The following is a 17,706-nucleotide window of genomic DNA, read 5'->3' on the forward strand; positions in this document are numbered from 1 at the left end:
ATGAATATTAACCCAGCCCACCTCATTATTCATGAGCAGCTATCTGCGTAGTCATGTGCACCGAGGCTGAGACGGAGAGTGAAAAGGGGGAGTGTTTTACCCTGTGAGCGGGAGAGCGGGAGTCACAACTCCAGCGTGTGGTGTGTGTATGTGTGAGAAAGAGAGAGAGAGAGAGAGAGAGAGAGAGAGAGAGAGAGAGAGAGAGAGAGAGAGAGAGAGAGAGAGAGAGAGAGAGAGAGAGAGAGAGAGAGAGAGAGAGAGAGAGAGAGAGAGAGAGAGAGAGAGAAAGAGAGAGAGACAGAGAGAGAGAGAGAGAGAGAGAGAGAGGCACCGGCAGATGCTGAAGCTGCTACTATTGCTACCTCCGTCACTACTAGTGTATCCATTACAGTCAGGGCTTATATAAGAGCATTTCTCTATTACATCCAACTGGAGCTTTTCCGTGGTTGTCTGTGGACGAGTGCGTGGGTTTGTTTACGACTGTGTGTGTGAATGTGTGTGTATGAGTGCGTGATGCCCTCTACAGAGTGACTGATGAGAACGGGTGCACTGGTCTGGAGGGTGACCCCCTGTCCGTACGGTTCCACTGCTGCTGCTGTCGCTCGGGGACGATTGGACGTCCAGCGTTGCCACGACGACTAGAATGGGCTGCAATCTGTGCACTTTACAGAAACGAGAGGAACACTACAAGCTGCTGTATGAGATCGCACAGGTGAGTGGAGCCTTCTCTGAGGCAGGGGCTCGCTGCTGCCATTCAGTCAGTGTTGTCTATGGTGTGAGTGTTTTGTATTTTGTGTGTGTGTTGTGTATGGTGTGTGTGTTGCAAAGGTGTGTGTGTTGTGAATGGTGTGTGTGTTGCATATGGTGTGTGTGTTGCATATGGTGTGTGTGTTGTGTATGGTGTGTGTGTTGTGTATGGTGTGTGTGTTGTGTATGGTGTGTGTGTTGTGTATGGTGGTTGTGTATGGTGTGTGTGTTGCGTATGGTGTGTGTGTTGTGTGTGTGTTGTGTATGGAGTGTGTGTTGCATATAGTGTGTGTGTTGTGTGTGTGTTGTGTATGGTGTGTGTGTTGCATATGGTGTGTGTTGTGTATGGTGTGTGTGTTGTGTATGGTGTGTGTGTTGTGTATGGTGTGTGTGTTGTGTATGGTGTGTGTGTTGTGTGTGTGTTGTGTATGGTGTGTGTGTTGTGTATGGTGTGTGTGTTGTGTATGGTGTGTGTGTTGTGTATGGTGTGTGTGTTGTGTATGGTGTGTGTGTTGCGTATAGTGTGTGTGTTGTGTATGGTGTGTGTGTTGTGTATGGTGTGTGTGTTGTGTATGGTGTGTGTGTTGTGTATGGTGTGTGTGTTGTGTATGGTGTGTGTGTTGTGTATGGTGTGTGCAGTGCAGTTTTACTATCTAGCATCTCTGCTGTGTGTTGAGAGGAGCGGTGTTTTATACCTGTTAGGAGAACAGTGTCATACATTACAGCTAAGGCAAAGAGAACGAGAGATACATACAGGGAGAGGATTAGGAGAGCGAGACTCATCTATTGATGCAACGAGGCAGAGTGGTCTTTAAAGTGGTGCCCATTCATTCATTCATTCATTAATTCATTCATTCATTCATTCATTCAGCCAGAGAGAGAGTCTGAGAGCAGGTTGAGAGGACTGTTGGTACTAAAGCACACTGACCTGAGTAGAATAGACAGGCTCTGGAAAGGTGTTCAAGGAGAGGTTCTGAAGAGGACAGACTGTTGTGATGAAACCGTTTGATTTGGGTTCTTACCAATTTGGTGTTCACTGTCGAAACGTTCTGGGGTAAAAAGTAGTTTTTGGGGGTATATCAAATCAAATCAAATTTTATTTGTCACATACACGTGTTTAGCAGATGTTATAGCGGGTGTAGCGATATATACTATTTGGGGTTTGAGCAATTTGTGACCGACTTGCACAAAGTGAGTCGTTTGTCTTTGTGTGTTCAGTAGCAGACTGTTTAGGGTTTAGGTACTGTCTATTTGCGTCTTGTGTGTTCATTCCAGGTTTTTGGGGCTTGGGTATGTTTTCTTTATATTTTGTGTGGGAGTGCTTTGAACATGTTTGATGCCACTACTCTGAGGTTAGAGTCAATTGGAGGACATAATCCATTTTTTTTCAGATACCTGTGTGTTTCAGCTGTCTTCAAGTAGCAGGTGTTGTCATCTCAATCTCACGGAAGTTCATTGCCTTAGGCAGTTTACACTAGTACTTTACTTGTTCTGCTTTGGTCTTCAAGAAACAATGACTGTGTATGTCTCACACCAAAGAGTTAACGCTTTAATCCTTTGGTGCACTAAAAAGCATTACTCTCCTATTGTATCAATTTGATTATCAGTATTTGGATCTCATAAGCAATCTTTAAATTGTGATCTGGTGTGGCTCAGTTGGTAAGTGTGTAGTCTTCCCCAGACTACCTCAATCTCCTCCATTCCCCCCTAATTCTCCTGAGTCTTCCGCATACCCCAATCTCCCCCAGTCTCCCCAGTCTCCCCCATTCCCCCAGCACCCCCCATTCCCCCCAGCACCCCATTCTCCCCAGTCTTCCCACTCTCCCCAGCCTACCCCATACCCCACAGTCTCTCCAGTCTCCCCATTCCCCACAGCACCCCTAATCTCCCCATTCCCCCCAGCACTCCCATTCCCCCAAGTCTCCCCAGAGACCCCAGCACCCCCCAGTCTCCCCCAGCAGCCTTTATCTCATGACAGGCAAATAACTGAGGAGCTCAGCCACTCCTGGAGCTCAACCATGGAGCTCCACCTACCCCCCTCCCTCCGACAGGCAGTCTTCACACCAGTGTGATCACAGCTGATTTACAGTGTATACAACCATCCTGTGTATCAATTAGATGTGAAATGTGGTGGAGAGGAAGGGAGAGGAGAGGAGAGGAGAGGAGAGGAGAGGAGAGGAGAGGAGAGGAGAGGAGAGGAGAGGAGAGGAGAGGAGAGGAGAGGAGAGGAGAGGAGAGGAGAGGAGAGAGAAAGGAGGGGGAAGAGAGGAGAGGAGGAGAAAAAGGGGAGGAGGTTGGTTAGCGGGCTATGTTAACAGCTGTCTGTGGCTTCTCAGCTCCTCCTGTCAGGAGTTGGTGCCATAGTCAAGTGACTGCCATTGTCATAGTCATTGGTGTGGTATGAATGAATACAGGTGATGCGTGCGTCAGATACTGTAAGCATCAGCACCACTGATGAAGGAACTACATGACTCATTATTTTATTTTTTAAAGCAAACCTAGTTGAAACTTTCATAGGAAGGAGAAGAGAGAGAAGGAGGGAGAGAGGAGAGCCATAGGGGAGAGAGGAGAGAGTAAGAGAGAGAGAGAGAAGGGAAGACAGAGATACATTGTTGAAGAAGAGAGATCAAGAGAGTGGGAAAGAGAATCATGGCAACAGATGAAGAGAGAGAAAACAGTGTGAAAAGGAAAGGAGTGTGTGAGCTCTGTACGCTGCCTTCCTCTGTCATGACCACAAAGACACACTCACACACTTCCATCCCGCTGTGTCTATCTGCAAGAGCTCCACTGCCCAGAGGATTCTCTCTCTCTCAATTAAATTCAAAGGGATTTATTGGCATGGGAAATATATGTTTACATTGCCAAAGCAAGTCAAATAGATAATAAACAAAAGGGAAATAATCGATCAAAACTTAACAGTAAACATTACACTCACAAGTTTCAAAGGAATAGAGACATTTCAAATGTCATATTATGTACAATGTTATAATGATGTGCAAATCTCTCTCTCTCACTCTCTCCTGCTCTCTCTCTCTCTCTCTCTCTCTCTCTCTCTCTCTCTCTCTCTCTCTCTCTCTCTCTCTCTCTCTCTCTCTCTCTCTCTCTCTCTCACTGTCTCTCTCTCTCACTCTTTCTCTCGCTCTTTCTCTCTCTCTCCTTTCCCTCCCTCTCTCTGGCTGGAGTGGCAACACTTCTTCTCTTTCTCTTTCTCATTCACACCACCCCTCTCTCTCTCACACACACACACACACACACACACACACACACACACACACACACACACACACACACACACACACACCACAGAGACCTGGTTCCTTTCTCAATATGCAGAGCGTCTTCCTGCAGTGTGTGACTTCATCTCAGCGTGAGAGAGGTCAATCTTACAGCAGGTCGCTTCAGGAGCAGGAGTCAGTGTTTGGTCACCTCCCCCTCTCTTCTCAAGTGTTCACACTCAGAAACCATTTTGACACTATCCCTGCTGCCATGACCCCACGAGCTGTGGGAGATTTATGACTTAGTTTCTCTCTCTCTGTCCACTTTCTTTCTCTGTTCGCTCTTTCTCTCTTCTCTCTCTCTCACCTCTCTGTCTCTTTCTCCCTATCTCTGTTCTCATGACTGCAGGTGCTCTCAGCATGGCAATGTGTTCACCTCTCTCCTCTGGCCTGCGAAGCTATTTCACAAGGATGACGTATTATTTATTATCAGCCCTGGCCCTGACCAAGAGGCCACATAATTTATTCTTTCTGTTCTTGTTCTTTCTTGCTCTCGCTTTCCAGCTCTTATTTTGTCCCTCCTTCTCTCTCTCTCTCTGTCTCTTTTTAATACACCTCTCATCTTCTCTCCTCCTCTCTCTCTCTGTCTCTTTTTAATACACCTCTCATCCTCTCTCCTTCTCCTCCTCTCTCTCTGTCTCTCTTTAATACACCTCTCATCCTCTCTCCTCCTCCTCCTCTCTCTCTCTATCTCTTTTTAATACACTTCTCATCCTCTCTCCTCCTTCTCTCTCTCTCTGTCTCTCTTTAATACACCTCTTATCCTCTCTCCTCCTTCTCTCTCTCTCTGTCTATTTTTAATACACCTCTCATCCTCTCTCCTCCTCCTCCTCTCTCTCTCTGTCTCTTTTTAATACACCTCTCATCCTCTCTCCTCCTCTCTCTCTCTGTCTCTTTTTAATACGCCTCTAATCCTCTCTCGTCCTCTCTCTATCTGTCTCTCTTTAATACACCTCTCATCCTCTCTCCTCCTCCTCCTCTCTCTCTGTCTCTTTTTAATACACCTCTAATCCTCTCTCGTCCTCTCTCTATCTGTCTCTCTTTAATACACCTCTTATCCTCTCTCCTCCTTCTCTCTCTCTCTGTCTCTTTTTAATACACCTCTCATCCTCTCTCCTCCTCCTCTCTCTCTCTCTGTCTCTTTTTAATACATCCTCTCTCCTCCTCCTCCTCTCTCTCGGTTTCTCTTTCTCTGCCACCTTCTGTCTCTATCTCTCCCTCTCTCTCTCACCCCTCTCCCTTAATGACATGGATGAGTTTCATCCTTTGTTCCTGTTATTCTCATCCAGTGTCTATTTTAGTTAACTCCCTAGGTGAGTGGCCTGTAGGTGGAGACAGAGATGTCTCAGCAACAAGCATAAAACACACGTCAACCCTACTGACATGCTTAACAGCTTTTATTTTCCTTATCATAGCCCCCGACACACTACCACAAGCCAAAGTCCCAAAAGGAAAGATTCTCTATACAGTAACATCGTTTTTGCACTCCGTGCTCCCAAAAGGCTTTATTTTAGACAATAACAATGTTTCTTCGCTCTGTGCTCTGGTACAGCTTTTCTAAAATCCCAATGTATCATGGGTTCCCCTCGTGAGTGTCACACATTGTCTGTGTTCGGCTCAGACCCACTGATGTGTGGCTTTTTAGGGCTAATTAGCAGCACCACAGATGTTGATGAGTGGAGCAGCTAGCGTAGCGGAGTGGAGCAGCTAGCATAGCGGAGTGGAGCTCAGAGACTAATGGCTGGAATGGGATTCCAGCAGTCTGCTACATTTGTTAGCTTAGCTGACACTGATTACCATTGTCCTTTCTTGGTCCTCTTTAGATCAGTTGGTAGAGCATTGCGCTTGCAACATCTGGATAGTGGGTTCGATTGCTGGGGCCACCCATACGTAAAATGTATGCTCATATTTGGATACAATCTTCTGCTAAATGGCATATACTGACCAGGTGAATCCAGGTGAAAGCTATGATCCCTTATGAAAGCAGAGCATGATGAGTTCTGAAAGACTGGAACAGATAGGAGAAGAGTCAAGCTCTGCTGCTTTTGGCAAAGAAACGGAAAACAGGCTTTAAGTCAGTGAGGCACAGCTCCTGATATCAGACCCTGAGACATTATGTAAAAGGAAAGATGTTCGTTCTGCTGTCTTCTATAGATTTCGGAATGTCGAAATGAAGAACTTCTCGACTAATGTATTGTAATGCTATACTATAGCTGTCTTGGTACCTGGGGGCTGTGCTTAGCGAGAGAACATGTTGAGTTGTGTCTCTGGGTGACAGAGCTGAAATGAGGCAGATCTGGAAACCATCTGAGTGTGGGGTGGTGAGGGTTGATTCCCATGAGCTCTACGAGAGAGGGAGATGGGGAGAGAGAGAGCTAGAGAGCGAGAGAGAGAGAGAGAGAGAGTATGGTTTCACTGCTGTGAAGAGGCAGGAGCCACTCATACATAAAGATGAAATGTCTGGTATTCTGGTATTCAACGTCTGGTATTCAACGTGTCCTGTAGTGTTAGATGAAGAAAACCCTGTTAAACATTAATGAAAGAGTGTTGTGAATATGGTTGTGTTTGTGTGTGTGAGTTGTTTTTTACCGGCACTATAAGGCCTAGACCTCCCCCCTCTCCCCCCTTCTCTCTCTCTCTCTCTTTATCTCTACCTCTCCCACCCTCCCTCCCTCTCTATCTCCAGACTGCTAGCTACCAATGTTCTCATCCATCTTCTTGTCCCATTACATTTTTGTGAATGATGTCCCTCAACCATTCAAATTGACAGGAGACAACAAAGGAAAGAGAAATGTGAAGCTTGATTGAGCTTGTGTCCACCCGCCAGAGATTACGCTGAAATATAATCTGGCTCTCCTTTTGCTGTCCTCCCATTTCCCTGGGAATAACCCAGGGCCATATTTCTACCCCCGTCTACCCCCGTCGCCAACCCCCAACGAGTCGACGCTTCAACTGCACTTCATCCTCAAGGTTTTAATCAGAATTCTGATCTGTCATCATCCAGCTCCACCACCATGTTTGATTGCAACACAAATTGATGTCTCTTCACATGGGAAGGAGTTTCTCTCTCTCTCTCTTTGTCTCTCTCTCTCTCTCTCTTTGTCTCTCTCTCTCTCTCTCTCTCTCTCTCTCTCTCTTTGTCTCTCTCTCTCTCTCTCTCTTTCTCTCTCTCTCTCTTTCTCTCTCTCTCTCTCTCTCTCTCTCTCTCTCTCTCTCTCTCTCTCTCTCGCTCTCGCTCTCGCTCTCGCTCTCTCTCGCTCTCTCTCTCTCTCCCTCTCTCTGGTTCAAGATCTGGCAGAAAAGTGTAATATAGATGCTGAGTTGCTTAGTTGACCTTTTTCCACTTTGCATAGTTGTTTACAAGGCAGGAATATTTAGCTCCCTCTCCTGTTCCCTGTCTCAGCCTGAACCGTGTGGTGTTAGTTATCTGGTCTGCTGGAGAAGAGACTGCTGGAGTGGGTTACATACCAATGCCTCACACTGAATACAGAAATACATACTACATATTCTATTTAAAGTATTTTATGTATATTTCATGCAGTAGATTGTTAATATACCAGTGCATGTTCACTGAACTCGGTGGCAGAGCCAATCACACGATGATATTACAATGATACTGTAATACTATATCTACAGCAGATACAGTAGTTGTTCAAAGCGGAAACAGCATGTGTTTGTTGTCTACGACAAGCATGTGACGTTGAATCAGAACGTTAGTGTAACTCTGGATAACATGGATGTGCTATTACAGTGGTAATATACACTGAGTGTACAAAACAACACACTGCTCTTTCCATGACATAGACTGACCAGGTGAATCCAGGTGAAAGCTATGATCGCTAATTGATGTGAATTGTTAAATCCACTTCAATCAGTGAAGGGGAAGAGACAGGTTAAAGAAGGATTTTTTTAAGCCTTGAGACAATTGAGACATTGATTGTGTATGTGTGCCATTCAGAGCGTGAATGGGCAAGACAAAATATTTTAAGTGCCTTTGAACGGGGTATGGTAGTAGGTGCTAGGGTTGGGCGGTATACAGATTTTCATATCGTCATACCGTCCTTCTCTCATCTTGGGATTTATGGTATTACCAGGCTCTGTCGTAGCCGGCCGCGACCGGGAGACCCATGGGGCGGCGAATAATTGGCCCAGTGACGTCCAGGGTAGGGGAGGGAATGGCCGGCAGGGATGTAGCTCAGTTGATAGAGCATGGCGTTTGCAACGCCAGGGTTGTGGGTTCGATTCCCACGGGGGGCCAGTATGAAAAAATAAAAAAAGTATGTATGCACTCACTAACTGTAAGTCGCTCTGGATAAGAGTGTCTGCTAAATGATGTAAATGTACGCAAGCGGGCGCCCAAAAATGCAAAAAAGCCCATTCGGCTTCTATTACCAGAATTAGCACAAGTAATAGCGAATTTCCATGGAGGCTGCTAGCTAAATATGCTAAAGAGCGCAAATGAAAATAAACAAATTGTTAAGACAGGCAATCCAGCTCATAAAGTTATACATATATAGGTAGGAGCTACCGAATTTCATTTTTGGTGAGTTTGGATTAGCAAATGTGAACGAGAGACATTGTGCAAATGAACAAAGTTTTGACGCGTGCTTGTCTGAAGGAAGAACAGTACTGGTTGTGGAGCAGCATGTGGACACGCTGTGTCTCTTTGTAGTCTGGAGTCGCTAGGGCAACGGGCCTGCCTGCTCTGCTCGGAGAAGAGGGGGGAGGAGCAGACGGGCCGAGAACGGAGAAGAAAAAAACACAAGAAAATCAAGATGGCAGCTGTACAGATAACTCATCCAAAGGGTTTTGACTTCTCAAACACGGCAGAAAGCTAACACAATATGATGCCCGGTCAACTTATTAATTCAGCCACTTACTTAGATAGATAACTAGCAAGGTTAAACTTAGGGGTCGCGTTAACGCAGAATTCTGCATTTTTCACGCATGGAAAAAAATATAAAACGCATAAGAAATATCTTGCTGCTTTTTGTAAACGCAGATCTAAAAAGCTTCTTATTGTAATTTCTGCTCAGCTTCAGACTAATGTTATGCTTCAGTTGCACTTCTAAACTCAATGAGAATTCACAAAGGGCCTTCTATCAGCAGATAGTGCTCTGACTGATGTGTAGCTACTTTTCTCTGGTAATTTTCTCAGTGTAGCTAGCCTACTTTTCTCTGGTAATTTTCTCAGTGTAGCTAGCCTACTTTTCTCTGGTAATTTTCTCAGTGTAGCTAGCCTACTTTTCTCTGGTAATTTTCTCAGTGTAGCTAGCCTACTTTTCTCTGGTAATTTTCTCAGTGTAGCTAGCCTACTTTTCTCTGGTAATTTTCTCAGTGTAGCTAGCCTACTTTTCTCTGGTAATTTTCTCAGTGTAGCTAGCCTACTTTTCTCTGATAAAATGCAATATTAACTTAAGCAAAACATTAGGAAATGTAACTGGTTACATTCTATTTATGATAAACATTAGACATATGAGGCCATGCATCGTTTTTGCAAAAAAAATATGCTTTTTCATTGTAAGCACATTTACTTGTGTGGCTGCTAGCCAAATAGCGTTGCACTTTTGTTGTCATCTGACGAAAATGAAGCTATTTTCTGCCAAATGTGTTGCACTAATGTATTTTCTGTGAAGGAAAACTATAGTGGCACATCCCTGATCACTCTATTGAAGCTAAAGAAACACTGTTGACTCTCAATATAAAATGCGACCCCTGTCAATACACAGCTGGACTCCCCTGCTCCCGCTTTCTCCTGTTGTGCTATTAACAAACAAACACCTGACTGGCTCAACTGTTCTGCGGAACTATGTTAAGCTTCATAATGTAAAATAATGTGACAGGTGAAATGAAGAACGCAATCTGCTTTATCTCCTAACGTATTGCACAAGTTGACTGCAGTTATTAACTTAAAAAGTAGTTACAAATATTAAAATGTATTGAAAAACCTCAAATAAATAGTTTAAACAGTATTGAAAGTATTGAAATACCATCCCGTGGCTATTTCAAAATACCCCGGTATATATTGTATACCGCCCAAGCGAAGAACTATAATGCTGCTGGGTTTTTCACGCTCAACACTTTCCCGTGTGTATCAAGAATGGTCCACCACCCAAAGTATATCCAGCCAACTTGACACAACTGTGGGAAGCACCCTCAGTGTATAGGCTAAGAATGACACCTATCACATTTACATTTACATTTTAGTCATTTAGCAGACGCTCTTATCCAGAGCGACTTACAGGAGCAATTAGGGTTAAGTGCCTTGCTCAAGGGCACATTAATGTCATTTAGCAGACGCTCTTAGCCAGAGCGACTCACAAATTGGTGCGTTCACCCTATAGCCAGTGGGATAACCACTTTACAATTTGGGGGGGTTAGAAGGATTACTTTATCCTATCCCAGGTATTCCTTAAAGAGGTGGGGTTTCAAATGTCTCCGGAAGGTGGTGAGTGACTCCGCTGTCCTGGCGTCGTGAGGGAGCTTGTTCCACCATTGGGGTGCCAGAGCAGCGAACAGTTTTGACTGGGCTGAGCGGGAACTATGCTTCCGCAGAGGAAGGGAGCCAGCAGGCCAGAGGTGGATGAACGCAATGCCCTCGTTTGGGTGTAGGGACTGATCAGAGCCTGAAGGTACAGAGGTGCCGTTCCCCTCACTGCTCCATAGGCAAGCACCATGGTCTTGTAGCGGATGCGAGCTTCAACTGGAAGCCAGTGGAGTGTGCGGAGGAGGGGGGTGACGTGGAGAGAACTTGGGAAGGTTGAACACCAGACGGGCTGCGGCATTCTGGATGAGTTGTAGGGGTTTAATGGCACAGGCAGGGAGGCCAGCCAACAGCGAGTTGCAGTAGTCCAGACGGGAGATGACAAGTGCCTGGATTAGGACCTGTGCCGCTTCCTGTGTAAGGCAGGGTCGTACTCTCCGAATGTTGTAGAGCATGAACCTGCAGGAGGCGGGTCACCGCCTTGATGTTGGCGGAGAACGACAGGGTGTTGTCCAGGGTCACGCCTAGGCTCTTCGCACTCTGGGAGGAGGACACAGCGGAGTTGTCAACCGTGATGGCGAGATCACGGAACGGGCAGTCCTTCCCGGGAGGAAGAGCAGCTCCGTCTTGCCAGGGTTCAGCTTGAGGTGGTGATCCGTCATCCATACTGATATGTCTGCCAGACATGCAGAGATGCGATTCGCCACCTGGTTATCAGAAGGGGGAAAGGAGAAGATTAGTTGTGTATCGTCAGCGTAGCAATGATAGGAAAGGCCATGTGAGGATATGACAGAGCCAAGTGACTTGGTGTATAGGGGAGAAAAGGAGAGGGCCTAGAACTGAGCCCTGGGGGACACCAGTGGTGAGAGCACGTGGTGCGGAGACAGCTTCTCGCCACGCCACTTGGTAGGAGCGACCGGTCAGGTAGGACGCAATCCAGGAGTGAGCCGCGCCGGAGATGCCCAGCTCGGAGAGGGTGGAGAGGAGGATCTGATGGTTCACAGTATCAAAGGCAGCAGACAGGTCTAGAAGGACAAGAGCAGAGGAGAGAGAGTTAGCTTTAGCAGTGCGGAGAGTCTCCGTGACACAGAGAAGAGCAGTCTCAGTTGAATGACCAGTCCTGAAACCTGATTGGTTTGGATCAAGAAGGTCATTCTGAGAGAGATAGCAAGAGAGTTGGCTAAAGACGGCACGCTCAATAGTTTTGGAAAGAAAAGAAAGAAGGGATACTGGTCTGTAGTTGTTGACATCAGTGGGGTCGAGTGTTGGTCTTTTGAGAAGGGGAGCAACTCTCGCTCTCTTGAAGACGGAAGGGACATGGCCAGCGGTCAAGGATGAGTTGATCAGCGAGGTGAGGTAGGGGAGAAGGTCACCGGAGATGGTCTGGAGAAGGGAGGAGGGGATGGGGTCAAGCGGGCAGGTTGTTGGGCGGCCTGCAGTCACAAGTCGCAGGATTTTATCTGGAGAGAGAGGGGAGAAAGAAGTCAAAGCATAGGGTAGGGCAGTGTGAGCAGGACCAGCAGTGTCATTAGACTTAACAAACGAGGATCGGATGTCGTCAACCTTCTTTTCAAAGTGGTTGACGAAGTCATCCACAGAGAGAGAGGAGGGGGGATTCAGGAGGGAGGAAAATGTGGCAAAGAGCTTCCTAGGGTTAGAGGCAGATGCTTGGAATTTAGAGTGGTAGAAGGTGGCCTTAGCAGCAGAAACAGATGAAGAAAATGTAGAGAGGAGGGAGTGAAAAGATGCCAGGTCGGCAGGGAGTTTAGTTTTCTTCCATTTCCGCTCCGCTGCCCGGAGCTCTGTTCTGTGAGCTCGCAATGAGTCATCAAGCCACGGAGCTGGAGGGGAGGACCGAGCGGCCGGGAGGATAGGGGACACAGAGAGTCAAAGGATGCAGAAAGGGGAGGAGAGGAGGGTTGAGGAGGCAGAATCAGGAGATTGGAGGGAGAAGGTTTGAGCAGAGGGAAGAGATGATAGGATGGAAGAGGAGAGAGTAGTGGGAGAGAGAGAGCGAAGGTTGCGGCGGCGCATTACCATCTGTGTAGGGGCAGAGTGAGTAGTGTGGGAGGAGAGCGAGAGAGAAAAGGAAACAAAGTAGTGGTCGGAGACATGGAGGGGAGTTGCAGTGAGATTAGTAGAGGAGCAGCATCTAGTGAAGATGAGGTCAAGCGTATTGCCTGCCTTGTGAGTAGGGGGACGGTGAGAGGGTGAGGTCAAAAGAGGAGAGGAGTGGAAAGAAGGAGGCAGAGAGAAATGAGTCAAATGTGGACATAGGGAGGTTGAAATCCCCCAAAACTGTGAGGGGTGAGCCATCCTCAGGGAAGGAACTTATCAAGGCGTCAAGCTCATTGATGAACTCTCCAAGGGAACCTGGAGGGCGATAGATGACAAGGATATTAAGCTTAAATGGGCTAGTGACTGTGACAGCATGGAATTCAAATGAGGAGATAGACAGATGGGTTAGGGGAAAAACTGAGAATGTCCACTTGGGAGAGATGAGGATTCCTGTACCACCACCCCTCTGACCAGATGCTCTCGGGGTATGCGAGAACACATGGTCAGACGAGAAGAGAGCAGTAGGAGTAGCAGTGTTTTCAGTGGTGATCCATGTTTCCGTCAGCGCCAGGAAGTCGAGGGACTGGAGGTTGGCATAGGCTGGGATGAAGTCAGCTTTGTTGGCAGCAGAACGGCAGTTCCAGAGGCTGCCCACGACCTGGAACTCCACGTGGGTGGTGCGTGCAGGGACCACCAGGTTAGAGAGGCAGCAGCCACGCGGTGTGGTGCGTTTGTGTAGCCTGTGCAGAGAGGAGAGAACAGGGATAGGCAGAGGCATAGTTGACAGGCTGTAGCAAATGGCTACAAAAATGCAGAGGAGATCGGAATGAAATGAGCTAAGCATCTGGGAGAGGAGAGAGCAGGGCCTCCCTCACCAAAAACTTCTACCTCAGAAACTAAAATTGTTTCACTGAACCACCCGAACAAAAACTCTCCCAACTTCCACCTTTAGAAATCAGAATTGTTGTGAACCACAGCGGTTCAATGTTTAAAGGAATAGACTCAACCCACTTTATTCAGCTAGCTAACTATGACACCATAGCTAACTAGCAAGCTAGCATCCAATAACAATAACACACCGTTTAGCACCAACACTTGGTCACAACAAACCACCAATAGTGTGATAACACACTAAACAGATCATTCGTGTCTGTCAAGTTCCTTTCATGACGCAGCAATGATTAGACGTTGGCTAGCTAGGACAAGTATATTGTATTTAGCTACTACCGTACAGTTAGCTGGTCGTGTTGGGTAGCTAGCAATGGCCACTGTGTTGACTTTGTTTGAAGAACGGCTAGCTAGCTAGCTCGTGCTACACCCGGCACACAATGGCTACTGTGTTGACTCTGACTCTGTTCGAAAAACGGCTAGTTAGCTCGCCGTGCTACAGCCGGCACGGCCGAAGACACTGCCAAGACACACCAATAGTGTGATAACACACTAAACAGATCATTCGTGTCTGTGTCAAGTTCCCTTTCATGACGCAGCAATGATTAAACGTTGGCTAGCTAGGACAAGTATATTGTAGTTAGCTACTACAGTACAGTTAGCTGGTCGTGTTGGGTAGCTAGCAATGGCCACTGTGTTGACTTTGTTTGAAGAACGGCTAGCTAGCTAGATTCGTGCTACACCCGGCACACAATGGCTACTGTGTTGACTCTGACTCTGTTCGAAAAACAGCTAGTTAGCTCGCCGTGCTACAGCCGGCACGGCCGAAGACACTGCCAAGACACAGTAACTACCCACAACAACCCACGATGCCTAGCTATGACGCCGTAGCTAACTAGCAAGCTAGCATCCATTAACACACAATTTAGCACCAATACTTGGTTACAACAAACTGCCAAGAGTGTGTTAGCACACTAAACAGATAATTCATGTCCGTGTCTAGTTCCTTTCATAACGCATAACGCAGCAAAAAATTAAACGTTGGCTAGCAGCACATTAACATTGGAAACAGCTCTCCAGTGTTGCTAATCGTTACCAGTAGCTACCCGCTAGCTAGCTAGCCTCGTGCTTCGATACTAACCTACAATTACCTACGGAAACCTACAATAACAACAATACTAACCTATAATAAATACAATACCTAACTACAGCTAACTACCTACCTACGATCTAATACATGGTTAAGCTTTACTCAACACCATATGAGAAGCTTACCTCCTGCTTACCTCCAGCTTACCTTTGCAGCAATTCGACCATGAAGGCCACATGTGTCTTCATGGTCGCAACTGACATTGGTGACAAATATGCTATAAGTGGTCCTCTGTAGCTCAGCTGGTAGAGCACGGCACTTGTAACGCCAAGGTAGTGGGTTCGATCCCCGGGACCACCCATACACAAAAATGTATGCACGCATGACTGTAAGTCGCTTTGGATAAAAGCGTCTGCTAAATGGCATATTATTATTATTATAAGTACACTACCGGTCAAAAGTTTTAGAACACATACTCATTCAAAGGTTTTTCTTTATATTTACTATTTTCTACATTGTAGAATAATAGTGAAGACATCAAAACTATGAAATAACACATATGGAATCATGTAAACAAATCAAAATAGCCACCCTTTGCCTTGATGATAGCTTTGCACGCTCTTGGCATTCTCTCAACCAGCTTCATAAGCTAGTCACGTGGAATTTACATTTACATCATTTTGCATTCAACTTATTACTTTTTTTATTGGGGGGGTAGAAGGATTACTTTATACTATTCCAGGTATTCCTTAAAGAGGTAGGGTTTCAAGTGTCTCCGGAAGGTGGTCAGTGACTCCGCTGTCCTGGCGTCGTGGGGGAGCTTGTTCCACCATTGGGGTGCCAGAGCAGCGAATAGCTTTGACTGGGCTGAGTGGGAACTGTGCTTCCGTAGAGGTAGGGGAGCTAGCAGGCCAGAGGTGGATGAATGTAGTGCCCTCGTTTGGGTGTAGGATCAGAGCCTGAAAGTACGGAGATGCCGTTCCCCTCACAGCTCCGTAGGCAAGCACCATGGTCTTGTAGTAGATGCGAGCCTCAACTGGAAGCCAGTGGAGTTTCCAGAGGAGCGGGGTGACATGAGAGAACTTGGGAAGGTTGAACACCAGACGGGCTGCAGCGTTCTGGATAAGTTGTAGGGGTTTAATGGTACAGGCAGGGAGCCCAGCCAACAGCGTGTTGCAGTAATCCAGATGGGAGATGACAAGTGCCTGGATTAGGACCTGTGCCGCTTTCTGTGTAAGGTAGGTTCGTACTCTGCGAATGTTGTAGAGCATGAACCTGCAGGATCGGGTCACCACTTTGATGTTAGCGGAGAACGACAAGGTGTTGTCCAGGGTCACGCCAAGGTTCTTTGCACTCTGGGAGGAGGACACAATGGAGTTGTCAACCGTGATGGCGAGATCATGGAGCGGGCAGTCCTTCCCGGGAGGAAGAGCAGCTCCGTCTTGTCGGGTTCAGCTTGAGGTGGTGATCCGACATCCACACTGATATGTCTGCCAGACATGCAGAGATGCGATTCGCCACCTGGTTATCAGAAGGAGGAAAGGAGAAAATGAATTGTGTAGCTGGTTGAGAGAATGCCAAGAGTGTGCAAAGCTGTCATCAGGGCAAAGGGTGGCTGTTTGAAGAATCTCAAATATCAAATATATTTTGATTTGTTTAACACTTTTTTGGTTACTACAGGATTCCATATGTGTTATTTCATAGTTTTGATGTCTTCACTATTATTCTACAATGTAGAAAATAGTACAAATAAAGAAAAACCCTTGAATGAGTAAGTGTTCTAAAACGTTTGACCGGTAGTGTATATTAGCTGTTAGTAGCACAAACAGCTCATGTGTTAGCTGGTAATGTAACTCTAGATAACATGGCTGTCTTATTTTGCCCTGCAACTTGGCAAGGATGCCCCCTCTCCCCGCTGACGTTTGTTCTGGCAAATTTACGAGGAGATATCAAGTCAATGGGCTTCATCAGTCACTCTATTAAATCCCATTCAGGACGAGTGGAGAGGAGGCACGGGGAGGAGAGGAGGATTTAAGAGGGAGTTGATGAATTGACCTTTTCCATCTCTTTCTTAGAGCTGCAATGACCTTTTCAGCCATGTATCAAATCCCTGGACCGCCCCTTCTACCTCCCCCACCCCCCATCTTCTCACCCCCACTGACCCAACATGAGGGGGCTCTTCACAATGAGTTGGATCATTTCCACTCACTCGCACCTCTCTCTCTCTCTCTCTCTCCCTCTCTCTCTCTCTCTCTCTCTCTCTGTCTCTCTCTCTCTCTCTCTCTCTCTCTCTCTCTCTCTCTCTCTCTCTCTCTCTCTCTCTTCTCTCTCTCTCTCTCTCTCTCTCTCTCTCTCTCTCTCTCTCTGTCTCTTTCTCTCTCTCTCTCTCTCTCTCTCTCTCTCTCTCTCTCTCTCTCTCTTCTCTCTCTCTCTCTCTCTCTCTCTCTCTCTCTCTCTTTCTCTAACTCTCTCTCTCTCTCGCTCTCTCTCTCTCTCTTTCTCTAACTCTCTCTCTCACGCTCTCTTTCTCTCTATCACTCTCTAACTCATTTTTCTCTCTCTAACTCTCTCTCCCTCTCTTCTATTTAATCTCTAGGTACAGTTGAAGTCAGAAGTTTACATACACCTTAGCCAATTACATTTCAACTCAGTTTTTCATCATTCCTGACATTTAATCCTAGTACAAATTCCCTGTTTCAGGTCAGTTAGGATCACCACTTTATTTTAAGATTGTGAAATGTGAGAATAATAGTAGAGATAATGATTTATTTCAGCTTTGATTTATTTAATCACATTCCCAGTGGGTCAGAAGTTTACATACACTCAATTAGTATTTGGTAGCATTGCCTTTAAATTGTTTAACTTGGGTCAAACGTTTCGGGTAGCCTTCCACAAGCTTCCCACAATAAGTTGGGTGAATTTTGGCCCATTCCTTCTGACAGAGCTGGTGTAACTGAGTCAGGTTTGTAGGCCTCCTTGCTCGCACACGCTTTTTCAGTTCTGCCCACAGATTTTCTATAGGATTGACGTCAGGGCTTTGAGATGGCCACTCCAATACCTTGACCTTGTTGTCCTTAAGCCATTTTGCTACAACTTTGGAAGTATGCTTGGGGTCATTGTCCATTTGGAAGACCCATTTGCGACCAAGCTTTAACTTCCTGACT

The 17,706-nt window shown here is 46.4% G+C and overlaps 1 protein-coding gene across 1 annotated transcript in view; it reads left to right on the forward strand.

Annotated features, from left to right (window-relative positions):
* The first annotated feature begins 282 nt into the window (after positions 1-282).
* The window catches only part of LOC121531637 (PDZ domain-containing RING finger protein 4-like), a 94,990-nt gene continuing 77,566 nt past the window's right edge, over positions 283-17,706 (forward strand). Inside the window, 1 exon segment of the mRNA XM_041836980.2 lies at positions 283-712. Coding sequence (XP_041692914.2) covers positions 644-712 — 69 coding nt within the window. The 5' untranslated portion in view covers positions 283-643.

This window comes from Coregonus clupeaformis, chromosome 19, assembly GCF_020615455.1.
Source record: "Coregonus clupeaformis isolate EN_2021a chromosome 19, ASM2061545v1, whole genome shotgun sequence".
Taxonomy (NCBI): Eukaryota; Metazoa; Chordata; class Actinopteri; order Salmoniformes; family Salmonidae; genus Coregonus; species Coregonus clupeaformis.